The following is a 22,252-nucleotide window of genomic DNA, read 5'->3' as shown; positions in this document are numbered from 1 at the left end:
CCATGTGATATACAACGGTTATGAAATGCATTCAGGCAATCAGCAATCTGTCAACAATGTTAATATGCCAGTGACACAGTAAATCAGATCCGGTTTCACAATTAGGAAACTGAAAGACAGTAACGGAAAACAGCGTAAGTTCATCATTCACAAGGTTTACATAAAACTATGTTGCTCACTGGTCGATATTAAAAGAATTAAACATTTTGTGTTAAAAGCAGGAATGTTACACTTTTTAATACAAAAGTTTTATTTCATGGCATACACAATAATAGGAAAAACTGCTAATGTAACCAGTAGCAGTTACATTGCTACTGGTAATGTAACTGCTTCAAAAAAAGGTTTTTTGCTTTTTTTGAAGCCGTGTCTGGATATATTAGCAAACATTCAAGTGGGAGGAAAACATTTCGGTGAAATTACATGTGTATATTAGGGATGACTGCAGTCTCAGGAGGATTACAAACTTCTGGTCCTCAGCTATTCAGCATTCCTCATGTCAGGCATTTTTTTCTTGAAGCAGATACAGTTTCAGACTGGGCTTGAAGAGAGAATTGGCCAGACTGTTGCCAAGTCATATTTTTTTTACATAAAGCATATTTTGTGTAAAAAACATATGAGATGTATTTTTGCTTTATCAGGTTACTGATAAAAGTTATTCATGCAATAGGAATCTCAAGCAAATGTTAAGTGCACATTGTGTACTGTAAATTAGTTTACTTTTTATACAGTTTTGTATTCAGTGGTTTTTATTGGTCTTATGTAAATTTCCACATTTCTGAGGAACTGAATTTTGGTTTTCAATGGCTTTAAGAGTTTTTGTGATGTTTTGAAACATTAAAAAAATCATCTTAATACATTACTCTAATTCATTTACATAAAATACGTTCTATTTCTAAATAAAGCAATTTGTTAGTAACATTGAGATGTACACTTTACACTAGATAAAGAAATTTTATATTTTGTCTGATTTTGTTCACAATTGACCTAATAAATCTGACATAGTTAAACTTTATTTAGATTTTTAGCACCAGTTATTTGAAGAAAATATGGGGAAAAACGCAATGTTATGACTTTGAGGATAATTAAGGGGTTGGCTGGGGGGAAAAGGAGGCGTTGCTGTGTTCTCGCGAGAAGACAGACGATAAGGCCGTTAACAACGAGAAGAATCCACATCCTCCCGGACTTGGATGTGAGAGAGACATAGGAGATGGAGACCTTCACCCATCTTTAAACGAATCCGACGTGAGTCATTTTAATGCTACATTTATTTTCATGCATGTCCGTATATTGTCTTTTTAAGCGTACCTGCTTTAACGAGTCATGTCAGAGAAATGTCATGATTTAACATGGTTAAAAAACGTAGAATTCCGCATGAGGTCGTGATATGTAGACTATGTAGGTTTAAATGTATATTATTTAATATTATTTTATTTATGTATACGCATATTTGAGTTAGAACAGGGACAAAATAGAGGTTGACGCTATAAAGCGTAATAAATGGGGCGTGTGGGCCTGTTTGAGAGCGATGCGGATGGATGTAGCCCCCCTCCTCCACCCATCCTCAGCCCAGTCTCCATCAGCTCTGTGGGATCAATGCAAACAAGGTTCTGCACGGGACCGTCCAAACACACACAAAGATAGGCAGTAGCTTATAGTGTAGTTCCTCGGTGTACTTTATAGCTTTGCTGGCTTCAACCTGCATTCCTGAGAACAGATTATTGAGTCATTTATGTTCCCGTTGCTGTGAAGGACAATATATATATATATATATATATATATATATATATATATATATATATATATATATATATATATATATATATATTTGTGTGTGTGTTCTTTTTTTTTAGTTTTTTTTCTGTATGTGAGTAATAGCCCTCGGTGGATGTGCTTTAAAAAGAAGAAGGCACACTCAGTGATATGCTGATTATTTCATGCTCCAGTTACATCTGCGTTATGCTCCAGGTATTGGGGATTTTTTTCCCCCCCCTACAATCTTTTTCATTTGATGTTGCTCTTCCTTGTGGGAGAGATTCAAACACTATCGACTCATGATTACTGAGGAAGCTTTCCGATAAGATGACAGTTCCATCTACACGGTGCCATTCAAAAGCATTCGTATTCCGTCAGATTGACTATTTTATGGGGACGTCATGTTAGACCCTCACAAAGTGTTGAAGTCACTACATGTCCTTCCATATTTTAATCAATTTAATTAATAAATTGAGCTTGACTGCATCTTTTGACAACCCGGATCAATTGAAATGTGTGCATGATTGGATTGAATTTACTTTTTTTTTTTTTTTATTAAAGACATGTGTTATGGACTGCTGCTATATAAATGAACTGAACTGAATTGAGTTGGAGTAGAAAGAAAATTATTCATAGTTTTAGATAAAATTAAAAAATAAAATAAACTCATAAAAATGGCATGTGTAGTTTTACTCAACTCGGCATCTGACACCCCTAAATAAAATATAGTGTAATCAATTGTCTTCAGAAGTCACTTAGTTAGTAAATGGTGTTCTGATTTGTGTATTCTCATTTCATGTTGAACACCCAGTCCTAGCTGCCAAAACATGGTGGTGGCATCATCATCCTGTGGGGATACTATGTGAAGAAAGTCAGAATTGGTGATGGATGTTCACATTTACTATCCATTCTACCTGACTTGAAATGGGCAATAACCCAAAAGGCTTGGTTTCAAGTATTAAGTTATGGCTCTGGAATGCAAATTCACACAGCACTTTTCAGATTTTTACTTGACAAATAAAGTTAGAAAGCCATGTTTCCTTTTAAAATATCCAAAAGTTCGTGGTTGTAATGTAACAATATGTGAAAAACTTACAAAGCACCGTGTTAGGAAAACCGAAGAAATTTATTATAAGGGTCTTGTATATATTTTTTTTAATAACATCAAAGATGAAAAATAACACAATAAGTAAGGTGGACACAGACTTTGCAGAAACTGAAAAAAATGACAAGTTGTAAGAAATGTAATTCTATAAAAGTAGTCATATCTTCCAAGTAATGTTCACATTTTCAGAGCACAAACATTTAAATGTGCCATTTTATTCTTTTCTAAATAAATACTAATGATTAATTATGTAATATTTTAAGGGTAGCTTGTTAGATTGTGTTCTTTTTCAATGTCAGGGCAAACAATCTTAAGAGAGAATGAAAAACTTGTTTAAATGAAATGAAATTTCATGTTGAGCATGCCTCATGAGGGAGTCTTCTTACTGTCAGTGTTTAAGTAGCTGTAAAAAAAAAAAAAAAAAGGGTCCTGTGGCAGCCATGCGGTGGATAACAAAACCACTCAGAAAGTAGTTCATAATTCATGTTGATTTTGAAAAGGACAGAAAATGAAACATGGTATTAATTTGAAAAAAGAAAAGTCTTAAAAATGATCCAGTACCCGTAAAATATCTAGTATAATGGAATTCAGTTTCACTCCCGCTTGCGTATGTTTCTCTTCAGGAAGTACAGGGAGCCTGGGTGGATTTGATAAGAAGATGGGTGAAACCTAAGACAGGGAAATCCTGCAGAAAGTCCAAAAAAGTTCAAAGGGTGTCAATCGGTTTGTATGCCATGACTTGTAAACCCATTTTACTGTCAGAGTTTCAGCAGTACAATCCAATGCTTTTGCAAGGCATTGGAGATATGCAGATATACAAAGAAAGAATAGAAAATCCCTACTCATGCATAGCAGAGTGTAATAAATAAGACATCATCAGATGTTATTTTTTCTGACATCAACAGCATGAGACAAAGTGTTCTCTGGAGATTTCCTCTGTTATCTGTAAAGCTGGATTTTAATGAATATGTTATAGTCCACGTCTGCTTCACTTCAATTTAGTATGAAACAAAGACACGTGTAGACATGAAAACTGGTGTTTGGTGAGCCGAGCCTGCTCGTAGAAATGATTCATCATGTGTCTCCTTTGATGTTGCAGGATCTTGGGAGTCAAGCCAAGATGTGACTTACGGTGCATCATAGACAGGATCCGTCCAGAATTCCAGCACCAGTTTCTATAGCAACAGAAGTATCTGAGAATTTTAAATAGTCCCATTCCCACGATGCAGTCGTCCTCCCAGACTCCAAAGCCGCGGCGTTTCGACGCCAGCAGGCGGACCGCTAACTCAGCTGGGCCCAAGCTTCGTGGCTCTAGTCTTCAGAAGGAGGATAAAAACATGAACACAATCACCACCCCATCTCCAAGGCGGCCTGTTAAAGCCCCTGCTGCTTCCTCCAGGAGCAGGACGGCTGCACAGCCACGAGCTCCAATAATCCAGTCCAGACCGAGCTCTCAGAAACAAGGTCCCACTGCTTCCAGATTAGCCAAGCCCAAACTGAAGAGCACTCGGCCATCTGCGGCGACCCGGAACACGCCAGAGGTGGCTGCTCCTCCACTGCCTCTCCCCTCTGTCCTCCCTCTGGATCCAAACTGCAACGAGCCAAGCCTCCCTTGCCTGTGCTGCGATGGGCGCTCCCCTCAGGACAACAACAGCATGTTCAACCATAACCACAACAACAATAACACCGTCTCCATCAGGCAACAGCTGCAGCTACCTCCTCCTCCTCCTGTGGTTCAGTTGGCCCACAAGCGTGATGGGACGAAAGCCAAAGAGCCGGTTCCCTCGCATGCGGAGCCCTCTGCCCAATCTGCTGCCAATCTGGGAAACGATGTAAAGAACGCAGATGAAAACGCAGACGTGGACAACAAGAAAACTGTAGATGAAGACGATGAGGAGGAAATGAGCAGCAGAGATACTGCTATTGATGATGATGAGGACAATGAGACAGATAGTGATGATGACGATGATGACACCCTGGTGCCGTCATGCTGTGACTGCCCCCCATCCCTCTTGGAATTCTCACTCTCCTCTTCCACTTCATCATCCTCCACTTCCATCAGCTCCTGCTCTGACCTGGAGTCCGACTGTGCCGATCAGTGCGCTTCCATGTGCTTCTCACAGGACCAGGACCATCTGTCTGCTGCTTTGAACCCCAAAGATCAATTCCCTGAGTTCAAACATCCCTCATCTCTTCCACTTAACAAGAATCCTTTCTCCCTAACCTCCTGTTCCCCAGTTGCCTCTTGCTCCCCTGATGAGGGTTATCCCTCTGCGCTTGACTCCCCTTCTCCTGACTACTTAGGGGTTAAAGGCGACTCTGATCCAAACAAACTAGATTTACTTGACTTCCTAGAGTCTGTAGGAGAGTTTGGGAAAATGGAGCGCTTCAGCCAGGTTATCCAAGTTGCTCGCTGGGATCTGGAAGGGGAGCAACACTGGGATGTACTGAGGGATCGCCTAGATCACCTAGATCGTTTGGAAAAAGTGAACAGGGAAGTGAAGCTGTCTTACATTGCCAGACTTCACGAGAAGGGATTTGATCTTGAGGACCTGGAGGAGCAGGACCTCTCAGATATTATGGATGAAATGGGGAACATCGACATTCCCTGGAAGTTGTATAAAACCCACGATGGAACAATGGGGGAGTCTCAGGAGTTTTCAGATGCCGGAGTTGATCTCACCGCTCCATCAGACTGTGAAGATCCCCTTGCTCCAGACTCCCTCACCCCTTCCCCCATTGAGCCGCCACCCAGACCCCCCAAACCTCCTGCCCGTCATGCCAGCGTGAGCTCTGATCTCCACACCTACATCAACATCAGCAGAGAGACCACCTCCATGGCCGTCGCAACCTCCCCCACCTTGTCGACTTTCTCCCCCAACTCGTCTTCGCCCACATTCTCAACATTTCGATGTGAGAAGCCCCTCCCTCCATCTCCGCCATCCATCCCCCCTCTCCCTCTCTCCAAACCAGTCCCCTATCTCACCCTTTATACCACTCCTTCCCCACCTCCGTCCATTCCCACTCCAACCCCACCCATCCCTCCACCTCGAAAGCGACACCTTGCCAGGAAGGAGGCCCAGCGCCTCGCTGCTCTTCAAGCTGAACAGGAAAGAACTCCCCTCTCTCTGCCACCACCCACGACACGCCCCCCACCACTGCCTCCTCCACCTGTCATCTCAGTGTCTTGCTCCTTCTCACCCCCCGCCATACCACCACCACCTGCCCTGCCCCCTCCGCCCTCCTTCCACACATTGGACGTGGAGATCCGGAAGCTGCTCATGCTTGCCGGACTGACCCAAGCCGAGCTCCTCAAACTCAGCCCTGAGCTCAGTGTCTGCGTTGGGGAGCTGGACGATGAGGAGGAAGCAGATAATCACTTTACATACAGACCTCTGGAGTCCAGAGAGTTCAGATTACAAGACAGGGAGGCAGAGAAGGAAAACGACACAGGCAAAGTGGGTGGAGATGGAAAAGCATCTGAGGATGGCAATAAGGAAGGGGAAAGCAAAGACAGACAAAGGACCACCTCCTTCACTGAAATTGCAAGAAGAAGAAAGAAGAACACTGCTTTGGTGACAGAGCATTACTACAGCACAAGTTTTAATAATCCACATGAAGCAACAGTAAAGACTTTCTCTTATTCAAATGAGCTACCAGATTCTCCTCCGCCTCCTCCACCTCCTCGTCCTTTGCCTCCCATCCCACCTTCTTTAGCGCCCCTCAAAGTCAGCACCTTGCCTGCTAACTCTGAGCAACCTGAGCGCTTTGATTGGCTTATAGCTTTCACACCCGAATGTGAAGCCCCACCACAGCTCCCAGTACTAGAGAAGAGAAAATCCGCCACTGAAGTCCCAAAGAAGCTCGGTTCATCAGGCTCGTCTCCAGGCTCTGGTCCAAAGGTGACTACGTTTAAAGAGCTTCGTTTCCGCAACAAGAGCACCTCCCCTCCCACAAAGGTGATCACCGATCCCGAGCCCGACCCCACTGTCATCACCCCCGACCCAGATATACTCTACAACTTGAGGTGGAGGAGGGAGAAGGCTGGTAGTGACGGCAGCCAGTGGGAGTACACCTCACAGGCCCAGGCCCTGTTCATGCAGCCACCCCCAGCCCTCACCTCCATGGCCGCCCTGAAGGAGATGCTGCAGAGAGCTGACAAGGAGGGTGGACAGCTGGAGTTGTGCCCGTCGCAGAAGATTGGCTGCTCAGTCAGTGACAGCAGCCTGTGGAATGTAGGCCAAGACAGGGAGATGAGGGAAGAGATGAAGGAAAGGAAGATTGAGAAAGGAAAAGAGGACGTGGAGGTGAGAGGTCGGGCTGATGGAGGGAGAACTTTTGAATCGAGAACTTCTGGTGAGTACGACTTTCACGGGTCAACAAATACGTAACTAACAAGGCCATTCCAATTTAATACAGTTGAAAACCTTGAAGTGATTTCTCATGCTCACACAGAAAAGTGGTCTTAGTTTTTAATTCACTTCCCGCTGAACCTCAAAAGCGTTAGCAAAGAACCAATTCGATCTGTAGATACTTTGTGACCAGCAGGCAGTGAAAATGGCACACATTGTTCCAATTTCTTTAAATAAATCTGTTACAAAACAAAACAGTTTTTCAGTTGCAACAAGCCTTGTTGAACAATCTTTTAGCTAAAAACATACTAAGATTTTTTCAGAAGTATTCTTACACTTTTCAGCCTTTCACGTTTTGTTATGTTGCATCCAGAAAACTTCAGCATGTTTTTTTATTGAGATTGTACGTGATAGACCACCATAAAGCAGTACAGGTGTAATTTTGGAAATAAAATTACACATTATCCAGATGATGCCACCACCGCCATGTGTCATGGTGATGTGCAATGTTAGTTTTCATTCACACTCAACCTTGCGTCCAATCCAAAAATGTTTGATGAATTAATGATTTGTTTTAAGTATCTGGAAGCACAACATGAAGAGATAAGGGGTTTTTCACAATCCTGTAGATGTCTTTATTTATGTGTCCATTACAAACTGTAAATCAAAATTGAGATGATAAGATAACGAAAAGAGGAAAGAGGGGATAGCAAACAGGCGGATAGGCTGCATTCTCATATCCTCAGTCATGCAGAGATTATTTCCTTGGACATTTTCCTCTTTGTTGTCTCATAATAGAAAAACCAAGATGGATGAAAATGTTGACTCATTAATGGTAATGGTACATTGAGCATGACTCAGAGGGAAAGTAAGGGTGATGTGATGGATGGCTGATAATGAGGAGTACACAGCGAGAGTTTGGGAGTGAGGGAAGCTCGGGAGTGGAAGATGAACAGCCGTGAAGATAGATGAGGTAATATGAGATAAAAGAGGTGGTTGGAAACTTTCCAGCCAGCCCATCCTCCACTGGTTATCGAAGTGTGATTTCATCACAAACTTATTCAATTATTTATCATCTCTTCATTCTGAGGGCTGGGGGATAATGGGAGAGCACTAAAGTCTACTTTTATACTTACGTTTTCAGTTTTCTTATTTTCCTTACTGGATTCCTACTCAATCTGGAAAAGTATGGAATTTGATTTTATTATTTCCCATGTCTGGGAAAGGTAGGAAAAAAGCAAAGAAGAATAAGGAAAAATACATGCATTTCCTGGCTTTATTATCACTATTACTGTCTAGAAGTGCTCCTTCTTTGCTATGCCCTTTCTTCCTTGGTTCAGTTAAATTCATTATTGATCTAGGTATATCAAGGATAAGCTTTTCATATTGAGTGATGTTGCTTTTGATAGCTTTCTCTCTCTGATTGAACCTATTAACGTCGATGATTACTTTTAATGACACTATGATTTAAAAACAGCTTTTTCTATTTTCTCGGATTAAATTTGCAAGTTAGCAAATACTTATTTGCACATTATAAACTGATGGATTTAATTCCCATCAGTTTGTAATGTGTTGGATGCTTGCTTCCCTGTATCCACAGTCACCCAGTATGAAAGTTTATTTTAATTCTTTAAGATCTTGGAGTGAGATATATCTTTGATAGGTGTCCGATGGACGCAGTAGTGTTGATCATTTTTCCTACTGCTCATGGAGAAATGAACAAGTTGTTTTTTCCTGAAATGTATGTATTTAGAGGAAAATGAAACAACTTTTGAAAAGGCGTGTACACCTTTAAGAGCCAAAGGGGTGGATCTCTTTGTACAGGCCAATTGCTAAGAATTTTGTTTTGATAATAGGAAGTAGCATATGTTGACTTCAGTTCAAAGGGAGCTCAAGTCTAAACGAGGTACGACTTCTCTCAGCTCTTTTTTTAGCCTGGCAGAAAACTGTAGTGCCACTCCGAGGCTCTACGGAGCCGAGGTTAGAGACTGAAGTGTATTATCTCTGTCTACTGACTCAGCATTCATACGCTGACTGCTGTTACTGCTGGGGAGGACAGGAAGGTAGAAGCAGGGGAGGAAACAAAAGAGAAAACTGACAGAGGGAAGGTGATCCGGAGATGGCACCGCACTGCAGAGAAGTTTAAAATACTTGGAGTAGTTTATGGAGTCTAAACATTTACTATCTTCATATACTTTTCTCAAGCAAGTGATAGAAAGTGAAACTACACTGTATTTACACCCCATCAACTTGCATCAAGACAAACAACTTAAATGTATTCATCTGGATTTCTTTTTTTTTTCTACATATCTGAAAGATGTGACATGGAAATGTTTCCAATACCTCTGACTCTATGCTTTTTCTAATTTCCTGGTGCTGTGATTGCAGCTGCAAGTCCTCTGTCTCCATCAGCTTCTAGGGGCATTGTTTTGCATATTATTATGTGCAAAAGGGTTCAGGCACAGTCAGATTACTGCTAGCATGTGGGACCAGCATTTTTCAAGTGTTATCCCAGATTCTTAATTGCATTTAGGTCTAGACTTTTACCGAACTGCTAGTATTTCTATATCTCATTTAACAAGACGCACGCCTTCTAAAAAGTTCCACTTTTAACTCATTAGTCCCTATGATATTTTTTCCAAAATTACAGCTGGATTTATTCTGAAATGAAATTGCACACATGTATCCCTTAGAGCAATTGGGGGTGCTAGATTTTATTAAGCTAACTAAATCCATACGCACCATGGTTTACCATGGTTTTAAAAACAAACAAAAAAAAACTGTTTGAAAGCTAATTATTAATTTACCTGCATTTGTACACTTATTGACTACTTTGTGTTGGTCTATCACATAAAACCCCAGTCAAATTCTGAGGCTTTATAGCATTTATTTATTTAAAATCCAAAATCTAAAGACTTCTGTTCAAAGCTGCCATCTGCTGGTCATAAGATAGATTTCAGGATTAAGTCGCTGCCAGATTTTCTTTCATTTTTGTCTGGACAAACAAAAACACGCGCAAACGATGCAGTCACAGATGTTCTTAACATTTGCTTACCTGCAGTCTGAACATCACATGTGGGGCAGGTTGAGAGCCACAGGCACACTGGCCCTTATTTAAAGGAAGTGCAATTGATCTTAATAAATCGGCCTCTCTGGCTCCTGTGGTCAGTTTTTAAATGTAAGTCAAGTCTTAAGTCCAGCGCTGTGTTATTAGACGATGGAGGCTGAAATACTGTTAGAATTGTGCATTTTTCTCCTGTTTTACACTAACATTCTCTACATCTTTCTCTCTCTCCTTCCCATTTCTTTGCCACATTATCACTTTGTTGTTGTTTTTTCTCACCCATCCATCCCACTCGGTTGTATCCATTGTATGTCCATTGCTTGGCTTTATGTCCGCCCTATCCTGACTAATATTTTTCCGCTTAATCCCCTGAACTGAACAGTTTCCTCACCCCCGCTGTCCCTTGCCCGGTCCCCCCAACCCTACTTCCTGCACTCCGCTCTCCCTCCCCTCCACCCAGACCCCCATAACTCGCAGCTCCTCGCAGATCGGTGGTCCTCCGACAAACAGGCCAGCGAACAGTGGGGTCCTGCTGCTGCAGGCTCAGCTTATATCCACAGAGACGACTCCAGCTCTCTTGTAGGCTCTGGATTTGATGATTCCCTGGCTGATTTCCGCGCAGACTCTCCTCATTACTACAGAGACATTTTCAGCGAAAACACACATTCAGCTTATAAGTACGTCAGCGATTCCAAAACCAACACGGGGGACGTTGAGTCGAAGTGTAATTTTGACTCGCTCTACTGCAGCGATTCGGAGAAGCGAGGCGACACCCACGCCTCGTTTAGTGGCACCTCCGGACCGCAGGGCTGCACCACTCCATATAAGAACATAGATGTTATGATGAGTTACCCAGACAGCTTCAGTGCTGTGGATTCGCTGTATTCAGAGAGGCGCTGCCGTGCAGACAATAGCAGCATTAAGGCCAGAATGTCCAAAGAGCTTCCTCCCCTCCCCACATACTACCTGTATCACCCTAAAAACTGCCCGCTCCACCGGGGCGCCCCTCCGCGGCTCTCCCCCATCGGCGCCCTCTCCCCTCCCCAGCGCTCTGGAGCTCTCCCGCTCTCTCGCCTCAACTCCCCGCTCTTTCCCCGTTCACACACCCTTCCTGCCCTCGCTGCTCCCCTCTACTACCCCAACCTCTACCCTCCCATCCCACCCAGGGCGCCCCCACTACCCCCTAAACTCTACCAGGGTCCTCCGCAGCCACATGTGGCGAGTAAGAATCTGCATTTCACATTTTTTTCTGTCTTTTTTTAAATTATTATTATTTTACTAGACATTTAACTTGTGCGTATTTCACTCTGGAGTGGGTGTTCCCTTTTTCAGCTTTGAGGGAGTTTTCCAGATTTGAAAGTAGCCGTAACTATAGCTATTTGTGATATCAGAGGACAGCTCCCTGCAGGTCATCTGATATGTCCTATCTCCACTCTTCTTTCAAATCTGCAAAAAGGGCCTTCAGACGGGGAACAGCTGGTCCTGTCACAGCGTGTCTACAGTCACTCTGCTCAGTCTGTCTCTCTTTGTCCTCCCCTGTCTGTCTGTGTTGGTCTGTTCTGGATTCTCTCCTTGTTTTTCTTCTGTTTCTGCATGATGTGTTAAAATTGACTTATGCATCTCAGCCAAAGCACACCCACAGCACAGTAGATCTTTAAATTGCCGTGAAAATGGAATTGATTTTTAAAGTGTTTACTTTGTTCCTCGTTTCCCCCACTTTGATAACAGTTAAAGCTTCGTATACAGTGGATTTTAAAAAAGTCTTTCCATCTTATTTAAAATGCCAGGGTGTTTATCATTTCAGAACTTTTCTACATTTAATACCGTTTATTGTTTAAAGGTTTTTCAAACTTGCTGATTTTTAAAAAACAACATTTTAGGGCCAGGTAGAGTGGATAAAAAAAGAAAAATAACAACTCTATGTAAACATTTATGCAACCAAATTTCTTGGTTTTATTTTTCCTTTAAAAAGATTACTGTATTTTTATTAAATTTTTTTTAGTCATAAGGGTTACAGGTCAATTTAAAGTGGAAAAAGGTCTGAAAGGATTTATTGTATTCCTATTTTTCATGTCGTAAAACCTTGGCATTTTAATACAGCCATTTTATAGGCTTTCTACATCCACTGTATGACTTTGCTTGTATAGTAAGTCTTTAAATTATAAGTTCATGTTCTATAAATACCAGTGTGTTCACAGCACCTGTGTTTGCATATTTGTTATTATATGTCCCGTTACCAACAGCTGTTTCTTTTTAGCTTCTTGTTTGTTCAGGTTTTCTTACTGTAAGTTTGTAGAATATTTTAAACACACTCACAAAAACCTCTGACTTCATGTCATATATTTCTTGAAGAAATTCATAGATGAACATTTCTGCTGTTTCTGGAACTTCGCAAAATCTAGGGCTTTATTTTATTTTTCCTTTACTAATAATGCTGGGATATATTGAAAATTGGACCTTGAGGGTAAATAGTTTGAAACCTAATGACAACTCTTGATTGAGTTAAACTATCAAATTAACTTAAAAAATATGATTGTAACAAGATTTTCTTTTTATCACAGTAAAGACTGTTCAGTTTTTAAAGTTATCGTTTACATCTCCACTGTTCTACATTTTCTTTGTAACCAGATCTAGAATAAAATGTCTCCAGGAAAAAATATTAGGGAAATATTACAGGCTGCTCGTGTCTCACCAAGAAACTTCAACAATAATTCTTGCTCTTCACAGTAATAAGTTGTAGCTGCGTGTTCAACTCTCTTGCACATATTAATTGGCTCTCCCCCAGGAGAAACACTTACTTTTCCAAGTTGAGGTTATGCTTGGCTGTGCTGGTTGCTGGGAGACCAAAGTAAGCTAGGGGTTTTTCAGGCTTCAATTTAAATTCAACATTGGCCTCAATGCAATCAACCAAACATTAAGTTATTAAATAAAGTTATAACATTTGGACCTTAATGGTAGCAGAGAAAATGTTGTTTGTTTGGACTGAGAACAGAGCAGATATTCCATATTTGCAACAATTTAGCCACGATTATATGGGTGGTGGAAGTTAGCGAAACTATAGATTGGTCTTCAGTAGACTTCATCACATTTACATTAAAATAATTCCTAAAAAAATAATTCTCACCCTTTTTAGGGTGAGAATTGTGGCTCTACATGTGATGAACTATCTACTTCAGCAAAAATCACACTTTGCACAGTTTTAAAAATGTAACTCTAAACTGTTGAGACTGACTTACAGTATAAACACTGTGAGACTTTCAGGATTATCTCTTGTAAATTACGTGTAGGTTTTTTGCTCTTCTTTAATTTAAAACCCAACTCCCTTGCAAAGGATAATGTTTGTAGTTTTGAAAGAATTACAATAATTATTGGAGGCCAGACATTCACACTGAAAGTGCTTTCAGTACAGCTTTAGGAGTTTGTAAGATTTCAGGAATTCGTTTTATGAAATCTATGATATGAACTGGAAGCATTAAGTGAGTCAGTATGATTAATTTTCCGATACATTTGTGAACTGAGGTTGATGCATGGGCTTCTGTTGAACTCCCAAGCTGACAAGAAGCCATCATTACGGATTCAGATGTAAAATAACCTCGCTACTGTGGCTCCAACACTCTCAGGATGTGCTCACAAAGCACCATCTGCTTACATCTGCCTAATTTTACTTAATAACACTCGCATGTTAGTTTTGCTTAGAAATTGAAGCTGTCAGTAATTATTTTCTCTGCCGCCGCAAGCCGTCCGCAGCGTCTCGTTTGCCGGCTCCGTACAGAAGATAGACGTTCCCTGGATGGGTGAGGATGTGGAGCGTTCAGTGAGGGGTCTCGGCCTTACCTCTCTGTGCATGCAGGAAAAGAAAGGTGTTCATTCTCGCATTTGTATCATGTTTTTTTTCTCTACTGCATATAAACTTATCACCCAGTTCCTATCTTATTGTTTCTTCTCTTCAGCTCTGGTCAGTGGAGTCAGTGCTGCAGTGGAGGCCATCTTGGCTCAGTTCAGTTCTTCTCGGACCATAGTCCAGAAGGTCAGTCCCTAAAGAGCAGATTTAGTTACTTTGTTATTTTTGCATGTGTGTAAATGTATAGATATGGGTTTTCAAAGTGGATAAGCAATTTTAAAACTTAATAAATAAGAGTGTTTTGAGTCATGCCCACAAAAACAAGAATGCATTACCATACATTGATGAGGACCCTGCAGTACAGTCTTGAAGTCGGTCTCTCTGTGTGGCTGTAGAAAAATAACCAATTGTTTTAACAAAAACAACCTTCTTTCAAAGGAAACTGTTGAATGATTGTGTGGTCACTTAATACACACACAAAAAGGATATAAAAACGACTTTCATTACAAAGATCATACACAGTTCATGCCTTGGCTAGTACAGACTACTTGAACAGGGAGTAAAGATCCAGACCACATGGAGATTGTGAGCATAACGTTTGTGATGTAAGAGAATGTTTATGTCAATTATTATCCGTTGGAGCATTTTTCTTCCTCTGTGTATGGCCTAAATAAAGCTAATGAAGGAGAAAGGGTTTAACTAAAGGTGCTGTTCAACTACTTTGACTTCTCTTCAAACCACAACATGTGCAACATTAGCTGGAAGAGGCTAATGTTGAGGCTAAACTAAGGACTTATAAAGTTTGAAAGGGGTGACAGAACAAATGTTTTGACTGCTACGTTACTTGAGAGCAGATAACGAGTACAACACAGAGATTATGAGGAAAATGTGAGACTTTCACCATCTCTGCAGGATTTCCTAAGCTAAAGTTTCTTAATCTAAAGTATTCCGGTGACTTGTTTTAGATAAGATGGAAAGCTCACTAAATAACATTTGTTGAATTTCATCAACAAATATTTCCTTCAAACATTTGTCCATGAATTGCATATTTCACTCCTTTTCCTCTTGAGCATTTCTTTCCAAACACGTCTTTTTCAATTGCTGCAAACCTTTTAACTCATCCAATTCCATTTCCCTCCCCTCCATGTTCACCCCAGGCTTTATCAGGAGACAGCGCCATAAATCCATCTCTTGGCCGTCTGGTGCTGCAGTGCCTCTGCCCCGCCCTGCACAATTTGCTGACCGACGGCTTGAAGCCTCATCAGAGTGATCTGATCGCAGGCCGAAGGCCAAACTCGGCCTGGAGCCTGGTGCAGGCCACAACGACGACAGGTAGCATCCAAAACCTCAAATGATTGGACAGTGTCTGGCAGCTGTCCTGGAGTCACCCCCCCCCCCACTCCCTCCTCGGTTGATGATGATAAACTTCAATTTTATATTTCTCCCTCATCTCTGTTGATTTATTTTTTTTACTGTTGAAAACGCTGAACAGAGGAAACCAGCTGGATGCAGATATTGATCGTTGTATTGGTGCCAAGCTTCACAGCAGTATTTCAATCACCCGTCTTCTTCTTTTTCCCTCTCATGCTCTCTCACTCAACCATTTCTGCAAGGTCCCAAAACTCAAGCCTTATTTAACCTACAAATCCGGGTTGGCGAGCTGCCGCAGCTGAGGCACAGCAAGCAGAGGTTCAATGCATTCCTCCTTGGTCTGCTAAAGTAAGAAATAGCTCTTCTTACCTAACCCTGTGTAAAAGTTTGACATTCTGTCCTCTGGAAATGTTCTTATCACAACTGCTTATATCATTCTCCTTTCTCTGATTTTTCTCTTGAAGCACCAAGCTTCTAGATTTCTGGCTGTCTCATCTTCAGTCTTGCGGCGGTAAGTTTATAAACCCTTAACAGATCTGGCTGTAGCTACACTGCCTTGCAAAAGTATTCATATCCCCAGAGATTTATGACATCTTGGGCTTCAACTAACAAAACATATTTTAGTGGGATTTTGTGTAATAAACCAGCAAAAAGTAGCACTTTTTTTAAAATTGCAATTTGCATTCAGTCCTCTTTACTCTGACACAAGATGTCTTTTACAGAACATTTCACCACTGAAAAAAACATTTTTTTTCAAAATTCTTTTGCAAGCAAGCATCTTCTAAAACCCTGATATTTCTCAACCTCAGATGTGCTGGAGGCATATTACCACCCTACTTCCTTTATGCGTCTGTCGCTGACCACCTGCTGGCCTCTTTTTGAGGAGCTGCTCCTCGTGCTGCAGCCCCTCAGCCTGCTCACCTTTAACCTCGACCTGCTCTTCCAGCACCATCACCTGGAGGCGGATTCTCACAGGCCTGAGTTGCCCAGATCTCCCCACCAGGAGGCCGGGCTCCAGACTTCCCCGCAGGGCCATCTGAAATCCCCAGCCGGCAGATACATGGAGAGCCTCTCGGAAGTGGACTTTGGAAGCCCAGAGCGTTCACCAAATACAAATTCGTCACCGATTTTAAACAATGGCGGATCAGAGTCATCAACAAGTACAGATTCTGAACCTGTGAAGGCTTCGCCTAGATTTGGCCAAACAAGTCCACAGCTGCTGTGGGTGCAGGGAAAGGAAATCGAAAGTTTACCTCTTTCTAATGTAGATGAAGATAGTTTTACCCATCAAGCAGGACAGGTCAGTGTTTTATCATCCACCGCTTACGACCACTTGTGGTGTTGTACAGTTCTGCCAAGTGGACTTTTGTTTTTCCTTTTTACGGTACCTATAGGTGATCCAGCAGAGCTGGGGAGCTGTGATACGCTGGGGAGGTCGGCTGAGCCAGAACCTGGCCGACTTTAGCCTGTCTGCCGTGAAAAAGGAGGAGATGAACACAAACAGTCCTGGTTTCCAGGACCAGACAGGAAGTGGCTATTCTCCCGTCAACGACGCTCAGGTTCCCTGGAGTTTGGGCCGACTTTTCGGAGCCTCCAAAAGCCCTACGGGTCACACACCACCAACCAGGTGAGCCGCTGTCTTCACTGAGTACATCAGCACAGAAAAGGACCTTCTTAGGATGGAAGAATATAAACTAAGCTTTTGCCCAGTACGTAGACGGGCTAAATATTTTTGAACACTTTTTGGGTATTAAAGAAAGAACACAATTCTCCATGTCACTGAGGACAACAGTCTTAGATCATCTGCATGTAGCAATCAAGTGAAATTTAACTTTTATCATTTTCTGCCCACAAAATTGAACTGTATCTCATGACCCTATGTGTCTGATTCCTCCCATCCACAGGCGTCCCTCTCAGTGGTTAGCTCCCGGTGTCACGGCTCTGACCCGGATGGTGAGCAGCAGTTCCACCCCAACGCTACGAGGACCCGCTGAACTTCAGGAAGGAAGAGACGTGGAACCAGAGAAAACGATGGACGCCACAGAAATGAAAGAGAAACCCAGACAATTCAGGTAGAGTACAGAAACTCTGCAGATTCGCACTAGAGCCGCCTTTTCAGCTTGAGCTGCTAGAGATGCAGTTGTTATTTACTCGTTAATTTTTCATTGAATTTGAAAGACGCGTTTTGATATATTTTAGAACCTTTAAAAACGACTCAAATTGAATGAAATATCTAGTTGGTAAAACCATTTTTAACCCCAGACTATGAAAAACTCACAGTGATACCACAATCTCAAGTTAATGCCTCAATCACACCAGCTTATTACATAATAAAACTGAGTGTGATATATTCTCCTAAAGCTTTTTATGGTAAAGGAGGATCTGAAAACATTTCTACAAAATGTTAACAAATATTAATTGCCGCCACTGTGATCATCCACAGTGAAATGAGTCATGTAGGGATATTGACTAAAGCTCCACTAAGAGAGGAAGAAGAAATGTATAAAGCCAGATTACAGTTTTTTCTTAATGACTGTCCTTGCGCTTGGAGGAAAAATGGAGAACCTTGTAAGGCTGTGAATGCCTTCATCACCATCATGATGTGAGGAAGCTTGGCTGAAGGAGAGGATTAGGGATTACAAACCTAATAGGAATGGGCCAGAATTCAAGCAAACTATGGTGGGAAGCTTGTGGGGCATAAAGAAACATGCTTTTTTTTGCCCAGTGCCAAATACTCAGGAACTTTGACTTTAAAGAAAGCTCACAAAATAAAGAAATAAATGTCTGACAGTTAAAATTTTGTCTAATTGATATCAAAGAAAAATCAAAATAGGCTAAAACTAATATTAACATATTGGAGGTTTATTCAAACCAGAGTACCACAATAAAATTTGTTTTAAAAAACCCGGATTGGTGGCTATTTAAATAACACGTTTTGCCATTATGTACATGAAATAAAAACATCAGATTTAGATTATCAGTTATACAAGAGGATGGACTAGGCATGGGAAAAAAATAAAGACAACTTAGTCTGAGGTAAACCAAGGCATGTCTCAGCTCTCTTTAACCCTCCAGGAACCCCGGTGGGTGTAGCAGAGATCAGAATAGCTGCTGTTATCATTTCTCTCGTTGAAGGACGTTCACCGACTGGTGACTCATCGCTCTGACCGGTCCTGGTCGTGACTCATCCGGTCCTGCTTCATATGCCGACGGTATATCGTTCTCATGGCTGTAACCGCTCTTGTGCTACAGGTCCGTTCGAACGCTGTGCGACCACGCCGGAACCGGCGCCGAGCTCAGCTTCTGCAAAGGCGAAGAGCTGGTGGTGCTGGGAGGCGTTGATCAGGACTGGATTCGATGTCGTCAGGGAGACAAGGAGGGGCTGGTACCTATCGGCTACACCTCGCTCATCATGTGACGTCGGCGCTGTAACCTCTGCACTAAAATCCATATTATATTAAATAAATATATATAAAAATATATACATATTAAAGATATTTTAAGTGAGTCTGGAGGGTTTATGGGAAGGTCGCACTACTCTGAAAGGGATATTTTACGTGGGTTTGAGTCGAGAGCGTGACGCCATCTGCTCCGCTCTGCTTTCATCTCGAGTATTCTCCAGTCCTCTCCTGTTGTGAACATATGGGGCTTTTTTTCCCATTAAAGCTCATCCTGTTTGGTAGCTAATGAGTTTAAGTAGCAGGAACACAGCAGATGGCGTGAAGTAATGACTCAACTCAAATTCAAGCCATTATAATATTTAAGTGAAGTGTCCCTTTTAATGCTTTTCTTCCATTTCTGCGCTCCACGTCAGCTGCTGATCTGAAACCTGACGGCGGGGGGGAGACCCTGTCCAGTTAACGTGTTAAAGTCGACATCTTTGGAGCGGTCAGCTTCAGCGCTGCAGCTGGCGGGTCACTGAGTGAAGAAAGGATGCTAGAGTACTGCGCCGCAGCTCCTGTTTGCATACTGCGTGTCGATGTGGTGAATTGTAGCTGTGTAGGTCCGTGTTCCCTTATCAACCTCTCTCATCTCTGGCCCGGTTTGTGTGTGTTTCTGAGATTCTAGTAGACTGTATAATTATACATATATAAATGATAATAAATCCATGTGTATAGCTATATTAACTGAGAGGGATTTTACCAAGACAGACAGATTACCAAGAGGGAAAAAAAAAAAAAGTGAAACAGTAAAGACTGTGACATTATTGTGAATTTGACTGATGGGAATGAATTGATCCATCTTTACACGCGCGACTCGCCTCACGCATTAAGTAGATGTCTTGCAAAGTAAATTCTATGTTTTAATTATAAGATCCAGCATCTTCCTTTGTGTTGCAAATTTTTCGCCATACATTAAGGTGCAAAAGATTTTTTCAAAGCACTACATCTTAAAATTTTGCTTCAGCTGAGCCAGACTTTATTGTAATCTCTTAAAGTTTTCTTGGTCGGTATTTCTCTGGGCTTTCGAGGTTTTTTATTTTTAATTTCTTTTAGGTGTTCTTTGAATTTTGCATGCTTTTTCACTCTATCTGTCCATCATTTTAACTGATAATTCCTTCTTTTTTTTGTCAAAGCACTTTCAGTACAGTGCCTTGCAAAAAACGACAATGTTTTGTAGACCTAAACGTGATCCTGGGTTCTACGGTTGAGATTTTTGCTAATTCTTTTTGGAAAATCACTCAAGCTCAAACTTTTTGGACAGATTTAGACTGTATTTGTCCATTTTCAAGTCTTGCTACAGATTCTTAATTGAATCTAGGTCTGGGCTTTGACTGGGCCATCATAGCATAAATGTTTTTCGCTCCGGACAGGTTTTCCTCCAGCTATTTTCCCGTCAACACAGAAAAGTGTTGACGGGAAAAGTCAACACTTTTGACTTTTGAAGTGCTGCCACCGCTGCGCTTCAGTGTTGGAGTAGTGTATTCAGAATGATGTGCAGTACCACAAATTGTGTTTTGCATGTAGGTTAAAAAGTCAAATTTGGTCTCTTCCACATATTTGCTGTATATACTCACGTTTTTCAGTTAATTCTGTAGTCAGCTACAAGGTCTGGGACAGAAAAATTTGCACACAAAAAAAAGAAAATTTCTGAAAGTCTGAAGAACTACTAATAAGGACAACTTTAAAAAAATTACAGGAAAGTCTGGCTCCTTGGAAGGCAAGCATAAAGGAAACAAGGGATGACTTGAGGCTTTTGCAGTACTGTAATTTTCTGAAAATGATTACGTATAGCTCATAAAGTTTAACACTGAATGCATTTTAGTATAAGCATGAATGCTTTGGATGAATGACACATTAATATAACCCTCCCAATGGTGAAATATGAGACAAAGCAATCTGTAGCTCATCTTGTGGTTTGAGAAACAACCTCACAAAACATTTTCAGCTCTTGTGTAATAAAATCTGAATGCAGCGAGAGGGGGGGAAAAATAAGAATCCTTGAAGTGATGTAAAATGCTGCAGTGAAGCTTCTAGGTTTGGTGGCTGGTCCTCAGCTTTTGTATTTATCTTCCTGCCAGGTCTCCTGATCATAATCATTGATATTAATGATAGTGGTGATGGTGGAAGTGGTTTGTTTGTACTGACGCCACTCGTGTGAAACCCGTTGCTTTGCATCATATTTATATATTTATTTGTTTATCTCTGGATTCTAGATGTATCGACGACTATGCATATGCTTAAACGTTGAGCCGTTTTGTTTCGAAGTCATCGTTTTTAGTTTCGTGCACAACTGAGGCATTGCGAGATATCTTAAACTCTAAAGATACGAGACTCGAAGACGTCTGGATTTGGTTCTGTAGGAAGGTTTCTTTACCACTGACAAATCAGGGAGAGCTCGATTCTTCAAAACGCCCTTGTAGTTTCCGTGTACGCCAGTGCCATGTAGCATGACATTACTGGCGCTACAGCAAAAGTCCAGTAGCAGTAAATGACACCACTACATGCTCATACTGTAAATAATTATCATAATAAAACACCCATCAAATGGATAGTTATAAGAAATCTTCAGATTGAATATTATTGGACAAAGTTCATTTTGATTTTTTATGTGAAAGCCGATAATTTATTGGATGTACTATTTATTGATTCCAAGGTGTATGAAAAGGAACAGCTCTCTATCTGTCTGGGTTCTGAGAGCGTGATGGTGTGAACATGATGGTGGTGTGTGTGTGTGTGTGTGCGCATATGGAAGTGAAAGTAAAGATGATGTGAATACTTTCATGTGTCAGCACATCCTGCTGTTTCGCTGTGTGTGTGTAACAGAAAGCCTCCTTCTCCTTTTTCGCTCTCTCTCTCTCTGGTGTAACGTAGCCTGTAGACATTTCCGAGTCCCACTGTTGCATATAGTTGCGTGCCCCTCTGGTGTCGGTCAGTTGTCCACCTCCTGCATGTGCTTGTTTGTAAATACACTCAATAAAAATCATCTGGTCAAACCAAAACCGTCCAGCTGTTTGATTCGCACGTCATACACAATACCTCACGTGGAAATCCCTCTTTGATACTAAAAGTTTGTAACCTGGAAGGATAGTTGAAATAGTTCAGGTCAAAGCTAACAGTATTTAAACAAACTTTTTATTTATTTTTTTTACCACATATTTTTATTGAATATCAAGCAGATAAAACTGATTACCTCTGCCTCACTTATCATGCAACCCTTCAAAGTGTAATTTAATTTCTTCCAACTTCAGAAAAAAAACCAAACAGTTTTCCTGAACCAGCTTGAAACAGAAGGAGGATTTGGGAGATTCTACTTCGGGATAAATT

At 41.4% G+C, this 22,252-nt stretch overlaps 1 protein-coding gene across 3 annotated transcripts; it reads left to right on the top strand.

The window, feature by feature from the left end:
* The first annotated feature begins 1,133 nt into the window (after window positions 1-1,133).
* Window positions 1,134-21,927, top strand: rusc1 (RUN and SH3 domain containing 1). Of its 3 annotated transcripts, XM_008431756.3 has the most exons (13): window positions 1,138-1,242; window positions 3,481-3,580; window positions 3,957-7,213; window positions 10,656-11,495; window positions 14,011-14,133; window positions 14,224-14,300; window positions 15,272-15,446; window positions 15,728-15,833; window positions 15,950-15,996; window positions 16,295-16,785; window positions 16,880-17,112; window positions 17,390-17,557; window positions 18,738-21,927. In XM_008431756.3, exons 3-13 carry the CDS (start codon window positions 4,081-4,083, stop codon window positions 18,901-18,903), a joined length of 5,559 nt encoding a protein of 1,852 aa, XP_008429978.1. In that variant the 5' UTR covers window positions 1,138-1,242; window positions 3,481-3,580; window positions 3,957-4,080; the 3' UTR covers window positions 18,904-21,927. The 3 variants fall into 3 exon arrangements, with proteins under 3 accessions (XP_008429977.1, XP_008429979.1, XP_008429978.1); XM_008431755.3 differs by lacking the exon at window positions 3,481-3,580 and having other exon boundaries at window positions 1,134-1,242; XM_008431757.3 differs by lacking the exons at window positions 3,481-3,580; window positions 10,656-11,495 and having other exon boundaries at window positions 1,134-1,242.
* Window positions 21,928-22,252: the final 325 nt, after the last annotated feature.

This window comes from Poecilia reticulata, chromosome 16 (genome assembly GCF_904066995.2).
Source record: "Poecilia reticulata chromosome 16, P_reticulata-male-v2, whole genome shotgun sequence".
Taxonomy (NCBI): Eukaryota; Metazoa; Chordata; class Actinopteri; order Cyprinodontiformes; family Poeciliidae; genus Poecilia; species Poecilia reticulata.
This window is presented reverse-complemented; position numbering and strand designations above follow the sequence as displayed.

Bases quoted from the DNA above. Each gene is read 5' to 3' on its own strand.
- rusc1 (XM_008431755.3), top strand. From the start codon at position 4,081: ATGCAGTCGTCCTCCCAGACTCCAAAGCCGCGGCGTTTCGACGCCAGC. The intron at 7,214-10,655 runs GTGAGTACGACT...TGAACTGAACAG, and splicing joins TTTTGAATCGAGAACTTCTG to TTTCCTCACCCCCGCTGTCC. The intron at 16,786-16,879 runs GTCAGTGTTTTA...CGGTACCTATAG, and splicing joins TTACCCATCAAGCAGGACAG to GTGATCCAGCAGAGCTGGGG.